The 20,507-nt window shown below is 32.1% G+C and overlaps 5 protein-coding genes across 7 annotated transcripts; 2 read left to right on the top strand and 3 right to left on the bottom strand.

The window, feature by feature from the left end:
- The first annotated feature begins 1,549 nt into the window (after positions 1–1,549).
- LOC139985597 (uncharacterized) lies at positions 1,550–4,893 on the top strand. Of its 2 annotated transcripts, XM_072000149.2 has the most exons (5): positions 1,550–1,884; positions 2,045–2,217; positions 2,366–2,599; positions 2,685–2,845; positions 3,068–4,893. In XM_072000149.2, exons 1-5 carry the CDS (start codon positions 1,689–1,691, stop codon positions 3,690–3,692), a joined length of 1,389 nt encoding a protein of 462 aa, XP_071856250.1. In that variant the 5' UTR covers positions 1,550–1,688; the 3' UTR covers positions 3,693–4,893. The 2 variants fall into 2 exon arrangements, with proteins under 2 accessions (XP_071856250.1, XP_071856252.1); XM_072000151.2 differs by having other exon boundaries at positions 1,601–2,217.
- Positions 3,912–6,290, bottom strand: Lipt1 (Lipoyltransferase 1). Of its 2 annotated transcripts, none has more exons than XM_072000152.1 (4): positions 5,627–6,290; positions 5,083–5,190; positions 4,659–4,872; positions 3,912–4,598 (listed from the first exon to the last, which is right to left on the bottom strand). In XM_072000152.1, the coding sequence occupies exons 1-4, from the start codon at positions 6,152–6,154 to the stop codon at positions 4,249–4,251; spliced, it is 1,200 nt and encodes a 399-aa protein (XP_071856253.1). In that variant the 5' UTR covers positions 6,155–6,290; the 3' UTR covers positions 3,912–4,248. The 2 variants fall into 2 exon arrangements, with proteins under 2 accessions (XP_071856253.1, XP_071856254.1); XM_072000153.1 differs by having other exon boundaries at positions 5,639–6,290.
- A 92-nt stretch (positions 6,291–6,382) lies between these two features.
- On the bottom strand, positions 6,383–6,862 carry LOC139985600 (uncharacterized). The gene has a single exon (XM_072000154.1). It carries the CDS (start codon positions 6,577–6,579, stop codon positions 6,427–6,429), a length of 153 nt encoding a protein of 50 aa, XP_071856255.1. The 5' UTR covers positions 6,580–6,862; the 3' UTR covers positions 6,383–6,426.
- A 1,333-nt stretch (positions 6,863–8,195) lies between these two features.
- On the top strand, positions 8,196–12,010 carry LOC139985936 (prolyl endopeptidase). Its single transcript, XM_072000839.1, has 13 exons — positions 8,196–8,336; positions 8,411–8,524; positions 8,741–8,964; positions 9,025–9,212; positions 9,292–9,517; positions 9,657–9,816; positions 9,899–10,099; positions 10,224–10,406; positions 10,506–10,619; positions 10,685–10,833; positions 10,900–11,112; positions 11,194–11,518; positions 11,586–12,010. Exons 1-13 carry the CDS (start codon positions 8,208–8,210, stop codon positions 11,649–11,651), a joined length of 2,292 nt encoding a protein of 763 aa, XP_071856940.1. The 5' UTR covers positions 8,196–8,207; the 3' UTR covers positions 11,652–12,010.
- A 718-nt stretch (positions 12,011–12,728) lies between these two features.
- Hydr1 (abhydrolase domain containing Hydr1) lies at positions 12,729–20,079 on the bottom strand. The gene is made up of 7 exons (XM_072000841.1): positions 19,739–20,079; positions 15,751–15,920; positions 15,160–15,370; positions 14,039–14,151; positions 13,596–13,833; positions 13,327–13,492; positions 12,729–13,207 (listed from the first exon to the last, which is right to left on the bottom strand). Exons 1-7 carry the CDS (start codon positions 20,072–20,074, stop codon positions 13,029–13,031), a joined length of 1,413 nt encoding a protein of 470 aa, XP_071856942.1. The 5' UTR covers positions 20,075–20,079; the 3' UTR covers positions 12,729–13,028.
- Between the last annotated feature and the right edge of the window lie 428 nt (positions 20,080–20,507).

The raw sequence follows: 20,507 nt of genomic DNA, 5'->3' as shown, positions 1-20,507 counted from the left end.
AAACAATGTATACTTTATATTTTTTATTTAAAGAACAAATTCATCCTTCCTATCAAATATATAAAACTAATTAAAAACATGTAATTTCGATCCGATAAAAAGTTCAATATTTTACAATTATTTCTCTGTTTCTTATACGATATCCTGCCTTGTGATGCAAAATTGTCGTATATTCAATATTTAATCGGAACAATGTCAAATTAGTACTTCGTGTCAGCTGAGGGCGCTAGTGACGAAACACAGTGGAGTGGATAGTCTGTGAGAGCAGCGATATATTTTGTTGGCCAATTCGTAGTAGCTTTCGCAAACCAATAGATGACCGTGATTTTTAGTCCATTCCGAGTGATTTTGAGCAGCATAGAGTCGTAGGTACATCGATGAAAAATCGACTTTAGGTAAAAACGTAATTACGCCGATAAATGCAGCGTGGTCGGTAAAGGTGAGGCAGCTGCAGTGCCATACCGTATGCTTGTCATGGCGGCATGGAGGACGAGCAATGAAAATGGCCGGAAGATGCAAGGGGCAGTGGGGAGGGATGGTAAGGCCGAATAGAAGGCAGCGGTCCACGCGTTCTCAGCAGCCTATCCTAGATTTATTTCCGTGGATGTTGCGCAATAAACGCTACACTGTTAGATCACTGAATGCTACCCCTCGTTTAACTTCGAAGAGATGCCAAGGGCTAGTGAGTAACATGTTAATTGTCATCGGCTGTCATTCTTTTCATCGCATAAAGGAGCGCGATTATGTTCGCCATGTATATGCGCTGCAATGTTATTTCTCGCTGTCAATGTAATGGAGACTTAGTCATCCTTATATTAATGCACCTCTTTAACGCTATCCACGTTTTGGCGTTCACGTGGAAACGCTTTCCACACGGGGAATTTCGAATGAAAGAAGGCGCACGGAATTTTTACGGAAGGTTTTTATCGGTTTTCAAGAATCAGTAAATGAAAATAAAGAGGTACAACAAGTAGTTTACAGTACGCTTTCACTGTATCGATCATGAGAAAGCAATTCTATAAGAAAAACTAAATCACGTTTTAATTGTGTTTTCAAGTATGTTTCAGACTCAGGAATTTTATCTTTCTAAAAACGTGGTAATATAAATCTTATTATTTGACATTGCTTGGTTTCATTGTTATTATTTTTTTATTCATACTCAGATATGTCTATTAATAAACATACATACATCAAACTTACATCCTTATTAAAGCAAAAAGTTATTCAATCTTGATATCTTATTTAAATACATGCATGAATTCCATATGTTTTCACAGGAGAGTATTCTACGGTGTAGACAATAAAATCTGCGTTTTAATCACTGAATTAGCTACATTGCGAATATCAATTTGAAGGAACTTATTGAAGTTATCATTTTAATAATAAGAAATATTGGAAAATTATTCTTTTTATTCCTAACAATAAAATTATAACAAGCTCAAAATTTAAAGGACCATATCATATGAATATTTCTTTTACTGATTACCATCCGTTTCTGATACGCTGTTGTTCCTGCTAAATAATATCTTACTTTTCATCGTACTCTTCTTTCACCCTTCGTTTAAGGAATAAAATTTCCATTTGCTCCAGTTCTCAACAAGACGTCGCAAAAAACGTTTCAGTAGTAAGGAAAAACATTGGGTAATAAATAATTGTATTCAGCTACTTTTTATTTCAAATTGCCTCATATGTTTTTCATTGCGGAAAACACATTGTTTCAGTCAAAAAAAATAATGGAAACGGTAAGAAAATCGAGACGATACGATGACGTATCTCGATCGTTAACACATTTATCCACGATATCCATCCAGTCATGTTGCAAGATAAGATTACATTGGTGGGGCGATCACGAGCCGCAAGAAAACGCAATAATCTCTATCAGAAGTGAATTTACTGTACTATTACTTCGAAAATCATTAGTTACGGTATAAGTTTAAGGAATTTTCGTGATATCTATCGTTTACTTTTATTACCATGACCCATGGTATCGCCGTTTATTTAACCATTTCACTTATTTCGATGTTCTCCGCTCTCGGGACGACAGTTTTGACACAACAATGCTCGTCGTTTTGCGTGTGTGACACTTGGTATGGTTTGGAGCGCGCTTCTTGCGTGGGCCGCCATCTTTACAGTATACATACAGGTGCACCGAACAACGTGCAAGCACTCGACTTATCGGATAATGTGATATCACTTTTAAGTAGCTTCGAGTTAGCGGTATGTTTGAATTTATAAAATCATTTTTCTTTGTTTGTAATTATATGCAACTGAGTATAAATTTTATTGAAGCTAATTCTGATAATAATTTCACTAAAATATTGTGAATTTGTGCGCATAGTAAGTGAGAAATTGTTCATTATTTTAGGATGTTGGAATGACGAGATTAAAGTATCTTAATCTTTCTGAGAATGCAATCAGTGAAATCGGTCTAAATGCTTTCGATGGCCTTACGAATTTAACGATTTTGGATCTATCGAAAAATAGGCTCCATGATATTTCGAATGAAATCTTTGAAAGAAATAGAAATCTACGAATCTTAATACTATCGAAAAATAATTTCAATTCGCATGTACCGAAATTACGATCCTCTTCGTTAATGGTATTAATATATGTATATCTGTGATAAAATTATTATCTTCGATAAAAATTTCATTTTTAATAAGGTGAAGTCAATTTCGATGCAGGAACTAAGTTTGGATTCATGTCAGATTAGTCATTTACCTCCAGACACGTTCAATGGACTCACGCACGTTCGTCGTCTCGATCTTTCAAATAATTTGATGATTCAGATGAGCACCATCGTCATGCAAACATTGCATGTTTTGAACAAATTATCATTAGAGGGGTACGATGAACAAAGCATATAAAATTAATATATGTATATCACATTATTTATTAACATAATTGTTTCGAATAAGAATTTAACTTTTACTCTTAAAACTTCATTACATTATATTTGTAATATTCACTTCTCAACATCTCGAATAATTGACATATCTTACCTTATGTAGATATGTCAGAATTGTTAAAAAAACAAACAAAATTTTCATTTTTTCATTCTTTCCAGAAATCCATGGTCTTGCAATAAAGTTATGTTTGAGTTACAAACATATCTCAATACTAAGAGCATCGAATTCGACGAAGTTTGCGGTAAGAAAATAAACGTAAAAAAATTTGAGAAAATGATTAATCTTCCTACAAAATCACGTAGTTATCATCATTTGGCAAATGCGAGTATGCTTTTTGATGAAACTAAATCGGTAACTGAATATAATGTATCGAATACAGTGAAGGATAAAAATCTGTCAACGTGTGAACAAATGATAAACCAAACGCTAGTTGTCGATTCAGTAGATAAATCTGTAGTATATTGGTTTCTTCTTCTTGGTTTTATACTTGGTATTTCAAGTGGATTATTTATTTCTTATATTTGGTTGTCGAGGATGTGTCTGTGTAACCGGAGATACAGGTATCACGAACAATTTAACGACGAATTAATAACCTCCCAACGACTGTCTTTGCTGGATTCGTATTTACAAGGACTCATAAATAGCGATAGAAGCTTGATAGAATCTTGTCCAAGTACCCCGCCACCCCAATATCGTGATGTTATGCTGCGACCTAGCCTCTACCCACCAAGAGTATTGAATTTAAATAACAATAGTACCGGATATGGAGAAATGTATACGTAACTTCAGAAGGTAACTTATTGTTGTAGTATGACTGGGAAAAGTAAAAATGCACATCACTACATTATTTATTCAGCATTGAAAATTCAGTTTTTGTTACATTACATATTTTTCATAAAATATTTTTTGTATATGTTTGTTGTTATGTATCGTACATTGATGATTACGTTATTGACCAGTAACTAATAATTAGATTAACGAATTATTTACGAAGAAAGAAAATTGGATGAAAAATTTAGTAAATTAATTGTCGATAACTAATCATTAATGGCTACACTTATATATATACATATATCTTTGTTAACAATATTTATTAATAAGAACAAACACGACTTATACGTACATATATCAATAATGCAAAAATATAAAATCAATAGCTACATAACTAAAAGCGCATTTTTTTATCATTTATATTACAATATAAGAAGAATTAAAGAAGTAAAACTATATACAGTCCAGGCTTATGCTAATAATGCGAGTTATCGTACAATAATTCGGTTCTCGTTTTGAACACAACGACAATTTAAGTACAATTATTGTTATTGTTCGATGGGTTTAATCATTGCGTGGCAATCATATTACTTTTATCTACATTTTGACTCGTACTTAGCGTAACAGTCTTGCAACCGATCGCGGTTATTATATTTTCCATTACTCCGTGATCATACCTCGTACCACGTAGATTAGTTATCACGCTCACGTCTTGACTAAAATCTTTCGATACCAAATTAGCTGGCAGCTTCATCTTGATTTCCTCAATGATGCCGTTCTGTATTTCTAGCGCCAAATTAAATTGATGGACTTTGTTGTCTTCAGCAGGTACATCTACAACGCGTGTTACCGTGAATTTCGGTGTTTTACCATAATTCCATTCCCAGGAACGAAATTCGCTTATTAATTTGTCCAATCCTGAAAATAATAATTAAAAATTATTAGACAGAGAATTATACCTTTTTAATATTTATATACCTGGAAACCAGTCCTCGGTAGGATTGATATATTGAAATCCTTTTTGATGCTGAATAAGATCCTGTCCACCATCATCAAGAACAAGAGCTTTAGTGCGAAGATATTCCCAGCCTATTGTAGTAATAAGTTTGTCCATTCGGATGTGAGAATTTATATCAATTAAATTTTTTATTGAAGATCTTATGGATGCAGTAGCATTTGTTTCTATACTATCCTGTAATACAAATAAACATATTTTAGTTTTGAAATTTAAAATTATAAGAAAATTAAATTCTGTTTTTATATTCAGCAACTATAAAAATTATATTTGAGAAAAGTATAAAAATTCTGTCATATTATGTTTTGAAGAAAGTAATTAGAAATAGATCTTTTAATAGTGATTATAAATAATATCTATATTGTGACATAATTGAAAATAATTTACCTCTTTCTTCTCAAGGGCTAAGCTCAAAGCTGTTTTGTTTACATTGACCAATAGGGTGCAGTGATGATATGCATTAGGCCGTCCTAATTTCGCTGCAGTACCAGATATCTGCGTTTTAAAATAGTTAAGGATATATAGGTAAGTTTTTGCAAAGCGCAAAGCTTTGCTCTTATGTAGGTTGTTCCAACTGGGTTTTTAATGTTACTTCGTACAAAATAAAGAAAAGTCTGTTAGTGTTTCCCTTAAGAATATTCTACTTTTATAAAATGAATATAAATTTTTAAATAAATCGTTACACGCTATTAAAATTTTAGAATATACAACTAAGGATTCTGCAATATAAAACGTCACATACATATACACATGCCCCTTAAAGTTAAGATAATTTTACAATTATTTTATATATATTTATTATTATTTTATAATTATTTTACAATTAACTTCGTTCCAGCAAATTAAGCACTGACTAATGTAGTCATTGAAAATGTAATTTTGGAACACCCTGAATAAAAAAATATATATGTAGGTATTTTTAATACATTACATGAAAGGATACTTTGTATTTCTCTTCGACAACGATGTCCTCGCGTTTATTAACCTCGACTTCTACACCCCATTCTCGATACAAAGCTCTGGTAATGATGTCCAGATTGTATCTTCGATTATACCGTTCCCGCGGCGTGAAGAAGGACAAATTCAAATTACCATGATCATGATAGACAGTACCACCACCACTGTTACGTCGGACCAGAACTATACCGCGTTTTTCAGCCAGTTGAGTGTTGTGCTCAATCCATGGATTTTGATGTCGTCCTATTACTACGCACGGGTCGTTACGCCATAGGAGTAATACGTGGTGATTCGTAAAATTATAGTTGTTATAGAGCCAATGTTCTAACGCTAAGTTGGTGAACACATCTGTGGCTTGCGATATGAATACTGACTTCGTAATCGAATCATTAGCATCATTCTGCTTTTCGTTAAAGCTTGTTGAGTATTTAGACATGTGATACAAATTATTGTATTGGGGTTTTCGTTTGATAATGATCATAAATCTGTTTATCAGAGACATCTTCCTTTCGTTGTACACGTGTAAGCAGAATTTATTTTTTATACACACGCAAAATAACTGCCTACTTTTTTTTTATGTCACGATAAATCGAACGATAAGTACGTATGTCAGTACCGATATGAAAATCGTACTCCTTGGAAGCTTTGCACGATATTAGGCTTGTAAAATCAGTCTTTGATTACTAAATTCGTGAGACTTCTTTTAACACCTCCGTTTTTTATAGCGGAATCAACCTTGACAGTGTTTAATATTTTTATCTGTAGATAGCACCCTTACTGACAAAATCTCGAAAAGTTAGATTGAATGGCTGTTATAGAAATTAGGTAATCGTGAAGGGCAATTGTTTGATGCAACCACTTCCACGTTTGATCCAGGGAGTTAATACGGTATCGGATACCTAAACAGTCTCGGCAGTCCTTTTGCATTCCTCCGTGTGCTGACAGTTTGGAAAGTATTCAAATTATCCGCAGCGAACGGTATACGGTGACTAGGGCGACCTCTTCCTCTCTATCAACGCGTAAATTCTGTCCAAGATAGAATCGCTGGTTCTTCTTGTAATGTTACAACACTTGAGAATAAATTTCACGCAACTACGAATTGGAGTTAAAATTCACTTATGCACTCTCCGATTCACTGTGAATGCTCTAGCGGGAGATTTTAATGTTATATAAACTCCTACTATAGTTGAAGAAAGTAGTGGGAGGTTTTTAAACCTCCATGTGGGAGGTTATCTAAGTTCACAGCACAAAGTACAGGCAGTACAGCTGACCTGCTAATGATAACACGTCACAGATGTATATAGTACTTCTTCTTAATCGACTCTCTCCCACGAAGTTTCAGACTCGTAAATAGTACCATGCATATCCTTCCGTATTCTCCTTAATTTTTTCATATAAATATATTTGCTAAAAAATTGTATTCTGTGTGAATTTTATTCATTGTAATATTATCTGTTATTAGATTAAACAAAAAAATGTTAACAATGGAAAATTAATTTGTTATAAATTTTAAACTATGCTATTCCGTTTAAAGGTTATAAGTAATTACATTATATTTGAAAAAATATTATCAGATTTTGTAAAAATATCTATATTACATGTATTTTTTCAGCATTTTTAAATAACAAATATGGATAAAATAAAAATAAAGTTTATGTAAAATAGAGTATTAAAAATGTATGCACTTCTTATTTTTTTTATCTATATAAACATTTGTCTTTATTGTACGATACTGTGCTTCGTATTTATATGCTAATAACAGCTAAGTAATACTGTATGGTATTGGAAGAAGTAATTAAGGCCAATTTGATAAGAATATATCCCCTACTCTTCCGTATCATGCGTTCACACTACTATTGCATTTATAACTATGCTGATAAATGACATTTTTAATTACTCTGATACAAATTTTTTATCCTTATTGGCCCTTACCATACACACAACTGATCGCAGTTTGTCAGTTTTCTTTCAAATGTATTTTATATCAGCTGTCACGTGATTTTTATCTAATATTGTACGAATTGTCTTTAACCGTGCTCGTTAAAATGGAAGCTGATCATAATTTAATTTTGACTGGAACGTTTCATGTAGAAATCGCATACGTGAAATACGATTTCGTGAACAAGATAAGATTTGTATTTTTTTAAGAAAAGCAGATATGATGAGCACTTTATGCGTAATTATAATTTGCTATATTTAAACGAGTAGCTTATATGTATTATTGAATTTGTTGAAGATACAATAAAAATATTTAATATTTATATTTTAATAATGTATAATTTTGCAATAGTGACGGTTTTAGTTAAATATTTTACTACCCTTTATTTATAATATATATATATATATATATATATATAAAGGATATAAATCTTTTTAAGGCATTTATCAGAGTTTATTCAGAAAAGTAACAATTTTTGTACAATATATATATCACTTATAGATTAATAGAATTTTGATTGGTATTGGTGATTATTTTAACGTGTAATATTACTAAAAAGCATTTTAGTGTATTATATTTCAAAAAAAGTATGTGTTAGGTAAGAAAAATACATATTATGGCTATGTTCTTAATTGCAAACATATCGACGAAAATTCTCTCACGTAAAATTCAAACTGATATTTACAAGAATTTGCTTAGTAAGCGCCCACAATTTATTTGCGCATCGGCTTTTTCGACTGTGAAAGTAAGATTTTGTAGTAATATAATTGTTAGCGATACTGCCAAAATTTCAATTATATTATTTCGAAAAATATTTAGGTGCTGGACCCTACGATACGAAAACACATAGAAAATCAAAAAATAATGGAGAAATTACAATATCCTGAAGCGTATCGCGATGAAACCATTGTCGATAATTATCATGGTGTCGAGGTTAGAATAAGGAAAAAGATAATCTTTTTAAATGAAGTTTATACGTAAATATGTTCATAAATAACATTTCTTTGATGATAGAAACAGTTTATCTTAATAAACTAATAGTAGTACGAAATATATTTCTACTTTTTAGTTAAACATAATAATAAATTTTATTCAAAATAGAAATTACAAACAATATAAAGCGTGAGACTTTATCATTCTTATTACCAGGTTCAAGATTCATATAGATGGTTAGAAGATCCTGATTCTGAAAAGACTAAAGCATTTGTTGATGCTCAGAATGCTGTTACCATACCATATTTAGCTTCATGCAAAGCACGTCAAGATATTCATGATCGATTAAAACAATTATGGGATTTTCCAAAATATTCATGTCCTGCTAGATATGGAAATAAGTATTATTTCTATAAAAATACTGGCTTACAAAACCAAAGGTAATAATAGTAAATATTAATCTATGTTTGATTATTACACATGAATATTTCTTTTTCAAGTGTTCTGTATGTACAAGATACATTGGATAGTGAACCTAGAATATTCTTAGATCCAAATACTTTGTCAGAAGATGGTACCATTGCAATTACTAGTAGTAAATTTAGTGAAGATGGTAGCATATATGCATATGGTTTATCTATTAGCGGGTCTGACTGGTGTACAATCCATTTTATGAATACAGAAACTGGTACAATTTGCATTTTTATTTGTAAAAAGAATTTTTAATTACATGGCTCATTGTCTCAATGCTTAAATAATACATACAGGTGAAAAATACCCAGAAATTTTGGAAAAAGTAAAATTTTCTCCAATAACATGGACTCATGACAATCGCGGGATCTTTTATGGTTGTTACCCAGATCAGAAAGGTAAAACCGATGGTTCAGAAACAGAAGGTAATCGAGATCAAAAGCTATGTTATCATATTGTTGGTACACCTCAGTCAGAAGATGTCATTGTAGTTGAATTTCCTGAAGAACCTTTATGGAGGATGTGAGTGATACATTATGTATGTGTTTTAACAAAGTTGATTAATTGTAAATACGTATGATTGCATCCTATGTGTTTCATACAAACATATTTAATTAAATATTACCTAACACACTTGTTGCATATGTTTCTCTATCTTTAGAGGCGCACAAGTTTCTGATTGTGGAAAATGGTTAATTGTTACACCTGTGAAAGATTGTAGAGATAATTTAGTTTACTTTACGGAATTGAAACCAGGGAAAAAAATAACAGAAAAGTTACAATTAACCCAAGTAGTTGACAAACTTGAAGCTGATTATGAAGTTAGTGATAATAGTAGCATGAATATTTATTCTTTTAGTTTTAATATCTTTTTTACTACTTAACTTTTTGTTTCTTAATTAGTATGTAACAAACGATGATACCAAGGCGATATTTCGGACAAATAAAAACGCTCCGAATTACAAATTAATAGCTATAGATTTATTGGATTATAAGCAAGAAAAATGGATCGATCTTTTACCAGAACATCCTGATAATGTATTAGATTGGGCATATGCAGTTGATGGTGATAAATTTGTAGCTTGTTATATTGCAGATGTTAAGGTAACCATGAATTAATATTACTCAAAACAAATACAAAAGATTGTAACATAATGAAGAAAAAATTTAGTATTAAATGAAGTAAAAATGAAGTTATGATATCATTAATCTTGTTTGTTTTTTGTAGAATATTTTACAATTACACAGTTTAACAAATGGTGAAAAACTTAGAATATTTCCGCTTGATGTTGGTACAATAGTTAATTTTGCGGGACAAAAAAAATATTCCGAAATATTTTATCAATTCAAATCATTTCTAGTTCCTGGTGTCATATACAGAGTTGATTTGAAAAATGAAGAAGAACCACAAGTTAGTATTGACTTCACAAATAATAGTGATATTACTAGGAACGTAACTTTAAAAGAAGTTAAAAAGAATTGTACGTGACATATATAAATGTATTTATAGGTACTACGCGAAATTAAAGTAAAAAATTTTGATCCAAGTTTGTACAAGACTAGTCAAATATTTTATACAAGCAAAGATGGTACAAAGATTCCAATGTTTATAGTAATGAAACATGTAAGTATTGTTTAAATTCATTAATTTTATACTAAACAAAGTACAATAATGTATCTTTTATTCAGGATGCAGTTTTGGATGGTTCTATGCCGGCTTTATTATATGGTTACGGAGGCTTTAATGTTAGCATTCAACCAACGTTTAGCGTTACAAAGCTGGTGTTTGTTCAGCATTTAAATGGAGTACTTGCTGTGGCAAATATTCGTGGTGGCGGGTAAGTTGTGTAAGCAACCACGTTAGTCGAATGTGTTTCTGATATATATTTTATTATGTATTTTAGTGAATATGGAGAAAAATGGCATAATGGGGGACGATTTTTTAACAAACAAAATGTATTTGATGATTTCCAAGCCGCTGCTGAATATTTGGTCGAGAAAGGTTATACTACTTCTTCGAAACTAAGTATTTTAGGCGCCAGTAATGGAGGTTTATTAGTTGCTGCATGCGTAAATCAAAGACCTGATCTGTTTGGTGCTGCAATTGCTCAAGTTGGGTAAGTCGATATGCTCATTTTATTAGAAAATGTTTAGCTTCTATTTTATCTTATATTTTATGTTTTACATTTATCGTACAGGGTAATGGATATGTTACGTTTTCATAAATTTACCATTGGTGTTGCTTGGGTATCTGATTACGGTAGTTCAGATGACCCAAAACATTTTGAAAATCTTTTAAAATATTCCCCGTTGCATAATGTGAGAATCCCGGAGAATGGACAGTATCCCGCAACATTATTATTAACTGCCGATCACGATGATCGAGTAGTACCATTACACAGTCTAAAACTTATCGCCACTCTGCAGTGTACGTTGGGAAAATTACCACAACAAACGAATCCTTTACTAATTAAAATAGAGACTAAAGCCGGACATGGTGGTGGAAAACCGACTATGAAAGTGGTTAGTATTAACATATAATAATTAACTGATCATGCATACATAATTAACATTGTATTTTTCATTTCAGATCGAAGAGAGTACAGACATTTTAGCATTTATTGTGAAATCATTGAACTTAGAATTTAAACTGTAACATATATCAAGAATATTAACATTCTTATATTTGATACTAAGTACAGGTCTTTTAACACAATTCTGTCCATGGATCAAATCCTTTGTAGTTTATCCTTCTTTGACTGTTGTGTTACTAATATGAATATATGTTAGTAGAAAAAAAAAAAAAATGAAAAACTTACTTTGTTCCTAACACTTAATTGGACAGAATTAATTTTAATACATTCGAGAACATTAATGCTATACAATGGGAAATGTTTTTACGTTATGATCGTTCATATTACAAAATAATATTTCGAAATATTCTAGAATGCTTTTTAGCAAATTATTTTATAGTAAAAATCTTTTTTGTATCAAATAAAAGATTTATGTAATTTACTATAGCCTATTTCTCCCATTTAATGTAACAAAATACATTTTCTAATTCACGTTACTACCTTCTAAGGTTAAGTGATAATATTGATCAAATTATATATAATGTGATTTTTTATTTTTATTAAATATTGAATAACAAGAAAAGATTTTATTGATAAAATATATTATTGAACTTTTATGTTTTACGTACATTTAACATTAAAAAATTAGGAAAAATAATATAGGATCTTATTTTTTTTTACAATATTTGTTTATAAAGTTTATAACAAACTATATATAAAATTTAACAACATACATTAACAATATTTTTGTCTCTAACTGCTATAATAGTATCACAATTCATAATATGTAGTCCTTAAATGTGGATTTATGTGTCTTTAATATTATTAAATTTATTAATCAAATTTCAACATTAACTCTTGGAAATAGAATATTAATATAACGAATATGTTTGTTTGTACTTTCCAGATTAATTTGTTCAGGAACTTTTATTTATTATAGTCTTGTGCGAAATATTTATAATGAACGAAATAAATTATTGAATGATGCATTACAAAACTATTTCAGACGACTTAAATTGTTTATATTCTTTAATTTGAAGCAAATTTGCCCGAATACAAAGCAAATATATAAAACTAAAGCGTTATTTATTTTGAAAATAAGATATGCATAACAAAAGTTCATATTAAACACTTAGTATATTAAAAATAAATATAACATCACTAGCAAAAACGAATATGTGCGTTTTATTTTTATACATTGTTCTATGTGCTTGTAAAAAATTATATCTACGTATATTATGTTATTAACTAATATTTCGTATGTCGTTCATGAAAATCTTTTTAGTATAAAAGCGGTGGAAAGTCAATAGTTCTTAGTACTATTTACATCGCATGTGCAATACCCTGAATATGATTAATTATGGCACGTGATAGATTTAACCCAATGCCTGAACGCAAATATTAATGTTTAGATTTGAATGTATTTGATATATAATTTGTAAGTTCATTTAATTTCCATATCACATTTGACAATCGAAACCAGTAGTGAACAAAGCGGTGAAAAATTGTGAAAACAGTTTACCCATGTATTGTTCTTCTTTTACTGGCCACATACCCTCCATGAAACCAATGTGGCCGCCGCGGGATGTTACAACAACAGCTACATTTTTGGTTTCTGATATTTCTTTTACTGGTATGGCTAAACGAAAAAAAAGATATTAAAAAAGGTTATTATCATAAATAAATTATCTTAAATAAATAATATAAGAAATAAACATGACTAATGTAATTATTTGGTGGCTTAAAATAATAAGTTACCTTGAAATGGTTGAAATGGATCGTCTGCAGCGCTGAGACACAATAACGGCACATCAATCAAATGTAATTTGTCATGTATGGTTGCATTGGAATAGTAGTCTTCTACATTTTTGTAACCAAATTGTTTCACCGTAAAATGTGAATCAAACTCTCTCAATGTTTGACTCTGATCACATAAAGAAAGAAAACACATTTTAAAAATAATAACATTAATTTTAAATAAATTTTAAGAGTAAATATTTTATAGTAATTTTAGTAGATAAGCTTACTTTAAGAATAGTGTCAATGTCAACGTCGAACATTCCGGTTTCCGAAGAATAGTGCAAACGCCGTAAATTCTTACGAAGTGTGCTGGCCAAATACTTATTTAACATCAAATTAAAATAATTCTCTTCCGTACTTTTCGTTGCAGCGAATACGTTCCATGGCACGGATATCAAGAATCCCCCTTTCAGTTTTCCTTTTGCCGTTACTCCTTGTCGTGCTAAATAATTACCTAAAATTAATCTGAAAAAATACATGCATAACAAGAAACATTATCATTATATCGCTACCGATACTGTCATAATATATTAATTACATCTCTTATGTGCCTTCTGTGTATAGATATGAGGACGATGAACAAACAAATGATTTACACACACAGCCATACACACATATATATGACACTTATACAACTGTCCTGCATATAAGGAAAAGATTTTCTCATTACCCTCCCATCGAGATTCCTGTCGCTCCCAGAGGCACATGAGGGTGAATCTTCTTCACGTATTCGATAACCTCTGATAAATCGTCACTATTTGCAGCGCAATACATTCGTGGAGTCTGAAATTGTACAATTATTCGATTAAACTTCCATTCGAATTTCCAAGAAAGAAGGATAAGTAGACTGACCGTGTAGAATTGAAACAACTCAAGAACAATAAGATAAAATACCATTGATTTTGTTTGTTTCAATGCATTTTCATTCATTCATCAATTTCACAGAGTAGAGTTCTATATATATATGTCGGAGATAAAGGGACAACGGGATCCCCGTTGGAATCACTCGGAAAACCCCGAATGCTGTAGCGATTATGAAATAAAACAAACACAGTTATTCGAAACTTTAGACAATGAGCTTGGGTTCGAGGCGACGACCGGTCGCCGAGCGTAGCCACGGTCATGGGATGAATGTTCCACCTAACGGAGACGTGAAATTGCATAGCCCGTCGTTAATGAATCGGCTGTACCGATATTTGGCAATAAACGACCTAATGGTCCCGTAGTTAACGACATACGGATAGTCGCCAAAGGGTAATGCATCGTACACAATTGGCAGGTAACCTTTGTTCTATCAGCCCGTATACCTATCGCCCGTTATGGAATTGTCTCCGAATAATTCGATGACCTGGTGCCGTGAGGACACCTCATATAGTTTTGCTCGATAGCGAGGGGGGATTCTCTTGCTTGGAGTACATCGAGGGACAGGTATCACGAGGAGTAAGTGAATTGCGAGTGAGATCTTGAAGCGAAGTAGATCAGTTATCCCGTGGGCCGTGGATTCGCTATACCGACCCCACGATCATTGTCGTTATCGGTCGATTGTTGAGTCCAGTAGTTGATCCTGTATTTGTGACAATAAACGATATTGTCGATTGTACAACGACGATGAGCGACCCAGGCGCAGATTCTTTACACGCCCCAAACCAAAGTCCCAACGCCACCAACCCGACATGTATATATATATACATATTACTAAATATAAATTACTAAAGCAGACAAGTTAATAAAGGAATATGATAGAAAGATCAATACATATTTTTTATATAAAATTTATATATGTTCGTATACCTTTAATTCTACACCTCCTAACCCCCTGTTGTTGAAGATTACGCATCGTATCCCAACTTTTTTTGCGGACGAGACAAGGCACTTGATATATTCTGCTTGACTTGCGCCGGTGAGTCCTGGCAAAATAATCACGATGGGCGAAGTAACGGAACATCCCTGTTCCGCCCAATCCAGAGCCACTTCACCCCCATCCGACAAGGTCAGAATCTCTCTGTACGACAATTGATTAATTAGATCGAAAGCAAACGAGTCTGGTAATTAGCTTGTAATCGTGCACTTCAAGACAAGAGCGGTCATTAATCTTTGCTTGTACCATGCTACAATAAGTTCTTCTGACGTAAGAAAAAAAGTATACATTACTTAGGATAATTAATATTCTGATATAAAAATGCTAGTATTTGAATCAACAATTTAATACAAAAATAATTTGATTAACAATTAACATCTTTGATTTTAATATTTCAATATCAGTCAGATAATTTTCTTTATTTTCAATTGTAAGCTATCTTTATTGCACTATTTTTTTCTCTTCTCATATAGGAATTTATTTTGTACAAAAATAGGAATAACGTTAGACGTAAACTTACCAACCTTTTATAGTGAATAGGTGGCAAGATTCGCGATCTAAGAAGGCTTGCTATAATGGTTTGTGCCCTGGATTCGAAACACCATAGGGTTGGCCAAAATTTGTTCCTCACTAGAGATACGTGCTCTTCTAGAAATGATCGGAATGGTCCATTCGCACATACCAGCATAGGCGTCTGAAAGTCATTTAAAAGGCTTGCTATTTTTTTCATCAACTTATTGGTCGCAATGAGCGGTCTGATCAACGTACATTAGAGCTGAGCAGCTGCTGGGGATTGAAGATAATTTATAAGTACCAAAGAAATTGAAAGAATATATTCATTCATGATAACTTTTTGTTGCTTGGCTGCTGCAATCACTTTTCGATTATTATGTACTAGTACGGGAAAATATTTTTCGACCGTTATATTACTTTAATAACGAATTACAAATTCTCTATAGATATAAACATTCGATAATTGTACGAAAATGGGGAGTCAAGTGTTGCATATATGAAGATAGAGAAACGATTCTATTTCTTGAAATTAAAATTTTAGACTTGCTGAACGTAGAAATGGATAATGCGAGTGAAAGAGAAAGAGGGACTGAGAGTCGGGAACATTCGACAAATATTAAAGGGTCGTAACAAGCTGCAAACTTTAACTCAGAAAATGTTTATTTTTGATTTGTGGTCGATGAAACTTTTACCAACACATTTGTTACATTTTTCTGTTTAAAATTACATCAGACACGATATAATTTAGCGTATATTTGTTTATTTGATAAACGATAATACATATCAGTAAGTAAATATAATTCAGATTATATCATGTTTGGTCTTATTTTCATCAGAAAGATTTCTTAAATACATTAGTAAAAATTTAATTTAAAAAAAGTCAAAAATAAAAATGTTTTACTTTTGAATTAGTACCTAAATACATTGTCTCAACAATATCTGACATTGGATCATATTACATTACTCGATTGCGGCGGGCCATCGAGCCTCTGGCTGGATTAGGGGAATCTCTCGCCCCCCTCCCCCCTCTTCTCCGCTCTCAGTAACAATGACGACTGTGCAAAACAGGATCTGTTTGTACGATTATCGGATGTTTCTTGTAATTATTCATAAGTTTTTATGAACGAATAAAATGTTTACTTCACGAGTAGCGTTTCTTGTGCTGTATGTACATGGCTCATAAACAAATTTAAAGAGAGGTAGATCAATTATTATCGGTAAGTTCATAAAGAACTTTCTGTGATAGTGGATATAAAATAGATAAAGACTATAATTTGTATCAGTTTTTGGAAAACACTGTTTATATTTATATATTCTCAAATGATTTGATGTTACATACATAATGAGTTGATGTTACGTAAGCCATAAACATCATTTTCATTTCCATACAAAGAAATCGATTAATATTCATATATAACATGGTACTTGAAATACATTTATGTAAGTTATTTAAATTCTATGTTTTGCTACATGTACAGGGTTATACATTTAAGTCGGAACCCGCGCTTGCGAATACATTGAGAATGGCAACAGTGTAACACGAGGCTTACTACTTCAGTCAAATGTTGTGAATCATCTATGGTCTATCGAATACTGACATTAAATCTGTGATTTAAAGATACGTTCGGGTTCTAATTGTTCTAAAGTAAATAACTTCTGTCGTTTCCCGACTAGTTCGAACGCAGTTCACAATAATTGTGGCATTTGAATGCGATTTTGAATAAAAATTACATTGCAATTACATTTCAGATAAGCATAATTCAAGATATCAGTTATTAAAAAATTGAATTACATGTTCAAACAAAACCGCGTTTACTTGCGTGTTTCGAAATTTCGGGAGCTCGCAGGGACATGAAATCGTTGGGTGAAGATCTGCCAGGCTCGCTTTTTCAGCGATCGTCCTCTCCTTAGTGAGGCGTCGAGTTTAGTCCTTCGGCGACAACCAAACCATTCTGTGTTCTCACTTAATTATACTTCTAATAACAGCTAATAAATGGCTTACGACATTTGATTTGTAGTAGGAAACGTATATGTTACACTGTGGCCGCTCTCAATGTTCTCACGAGTGCGGGTCCTGAGTTAAGTGAATAACCTACCCTGTACGTATAGAAAGGTACAATTTTCGTTATTGAAGTACGATAACTTAAATTTACAAAAGTAAGATTTTTTCCATTGTTCTGTTTATATTGATACAAAATTATACGTTAATGTATGGAAATACATTGTCCGTTTCCATTTACACTTTAACCACAAAAAAACCACATATGCTCCTTGCATGTGTTTGCAAGCAAGTGTAACATAATCTCTACATCAGGTTCTGTAGATACTTTAAGATTACTATATATTCCACGTCTTTAGATCGAATGAAAAAAGAAGAGAAAGGTAAAATCAACTAATATACGGTCCTGAGAAGATATTCTGCACATCGATTTTTTTCCCTGATAGATGAACATTCTTTTTCATGATGAATAATTTTTTAAATTTCACTTTTTTTTTATCTGCTTTCTTGCCACATTCAGTTTTGTATTTTGTATTCTTTAGTTTTTGATCACGCTAGTAACTCGCTGCTAGATATATATTTACTGCTTTCAATAAATCGTTAAAACAAATGTAATGTTTATCTATGTATGTAGATAATAACTGAGCACATGAATACAGAGATGTTTATGATTACCTAGTATTATATTATTTTTAATTCGAGTAGTTGTTATTTAGCAAATACATACGATGTTACCTGTTCCGGTGTTGCGTGCTGCGCGCGCACACTGAATGCGCGTACAATATGTTCAGTGCAAGTGCCTCGGAGTTTTTAAGGTCGAATTAATAGATGGTACATCTCCTCGTGGCTCGTACGAACCATGAAGGGTGTGTGAGAGTTCGAAGTATTCGTAATCGAATCATATCGCGGAAGTCCTGATAATATATCGACACAAATTAATGAAATGATAAGGAAAATTCTTTGACTTTGGAAGTTTCTCGATAGATTAATCAAACGTGATTATCACTAATCATTAATAGATTAGACACGAAATATTAAATTAACATGAAATATACAGCAAATATCTTCTATTTTATATTGCAATTTTTAAGTAATTCATATCAAATAATATAAATTCTTCATCGTTATTTATAAACAAGTTGCTTATATATAATATTAGAGATATTAGACTTTCAGGGATGGATTATGTATGGTTAAGGTTAATGTACTTTAAGATTATCAATGTGGTCATTGATGATTCAACTTTGTAGTTTTCCCTCATAATGAGTCCATCTGCGAGTAGCGATTATTTCTGCGTGAAAGTAAATAACTTTCGCTTACAATAAGCCTTAGAATGAATTTAATGTTTCAAGTTGTGTTGGCGAAGTTTATCTTTCTACAATAAATGGCGTTAATAGAATGAAGGCAGACACTATAGACGCGTGACTCTGGACTAAATGTGGTGCTGATTGAATTTAACGAAGGTTAAAAGTCTGCGGATAAATGCGATCCGCCGCACCGTCGTGTGTAATTCAATTGAAAATTTAGATTCAGTTCCAAAATATTCATACGTGGGAATCTGTTTACCTGTTATTCAATTTTACTTTAAATCATGTACCAATTTCTGTATTATTCTTTTACGATCTAAGTTAATAACGTTAAAAGTTTATATTAAAGTTATTATTTTAAAATTTTCTATTATCTATCTTCTTCTTTTAGAAAAACGTTTAATTTATAAATATAGTATCTTCTCTAGAAACAAAAATAATATATCATTCATAATATTTAAATTATCACTTTATATCCTCATCATTTTTCTCTAAAATCCACAGGTATATTGGTATTACCGTCATAAAATCATATTAAGTGCCTGTACTCAATCGGTCAATTTATTAATGATTCATAATAAGGTATACTTCATTTTTTTCCATTGTTCTATTCGCGCGATTCGTAACTAGTAATTAATTTCCGGAAAAATAGTAACAGAATGAAACAGAAGGTGTATTTATCAAGTTACTCACTTTAACAACTTCAAAAAGGTAATAAGCGCAGAATCCAACGCCCAGCAGCGCCCCGTAGTAGGTCGTCGGAATGTCGAGAAGTGGTCCGAATAAATTCAACATCGTGCACTTTATCGATATGTGCGACGTGCGACAGCTGCTGTCACTGGCGTGACGTGAACTCCAATGATTACCAAGACCGTTGACAATCTTTGCTCGCCGAATGCCGATGGCGAACAGCCGATTGCTAAGCATTAGGATAGACTCGGTTGACCACGCGCATGACGTTCGAATAATTGAACAGATAACTACATATAGATATACCTCACTAGACGACCAACCGGTAGCGCTAGTCATACATCGACTATACAGAGACGTATACTCGAGATTCAGTCACGTGCACACCAGTGGATCCGCTCACATTCATGGACTAACACTTATGTCATTCTATACGTATACGCATCCAGAGTATAGGAGTCATGTGCAAAATATATAGTACACATGCAACCGAGAATTATGTAATATATACAATGATCTCAACTTTTATATTAGCACCGTTAGTGTAACTATGCTTCGATCATTTTACACATGTTAAGCTGTACTTATTGAAGATAAAATTTTAGGTACAAGTTACTTATGTACGAAGTACTCACATACGTGTGTTACTGACATCGTATTGTTAACATATACAAAACATTGGTTTTCTTATTTATACATGGTATCGTGATATTTATTTTAGTTTGTTGTATATTTGTGTGTAGACTTTCTTAAATGTATCTATGCCTGAGCA

This window comes from Bombus fervidus, chromosome 3 (genome assembly GCF_041682495.2).
Source record: "Bombus fervidus isolate BK054 chromosome 3, iyBomFerv1, whole genome shotgun sequence".
Taxonomy (NCBI): Eukaryota; Metazoa; Arthropoda; class Insecta; order Hymenoptera; family Apidae; genus Bombus; species Bombus fervidus.
Note: the sequence above shows the minus strand (reverse complement) of the source record. Positions and strands in the feature narration are given on the sequence as shown.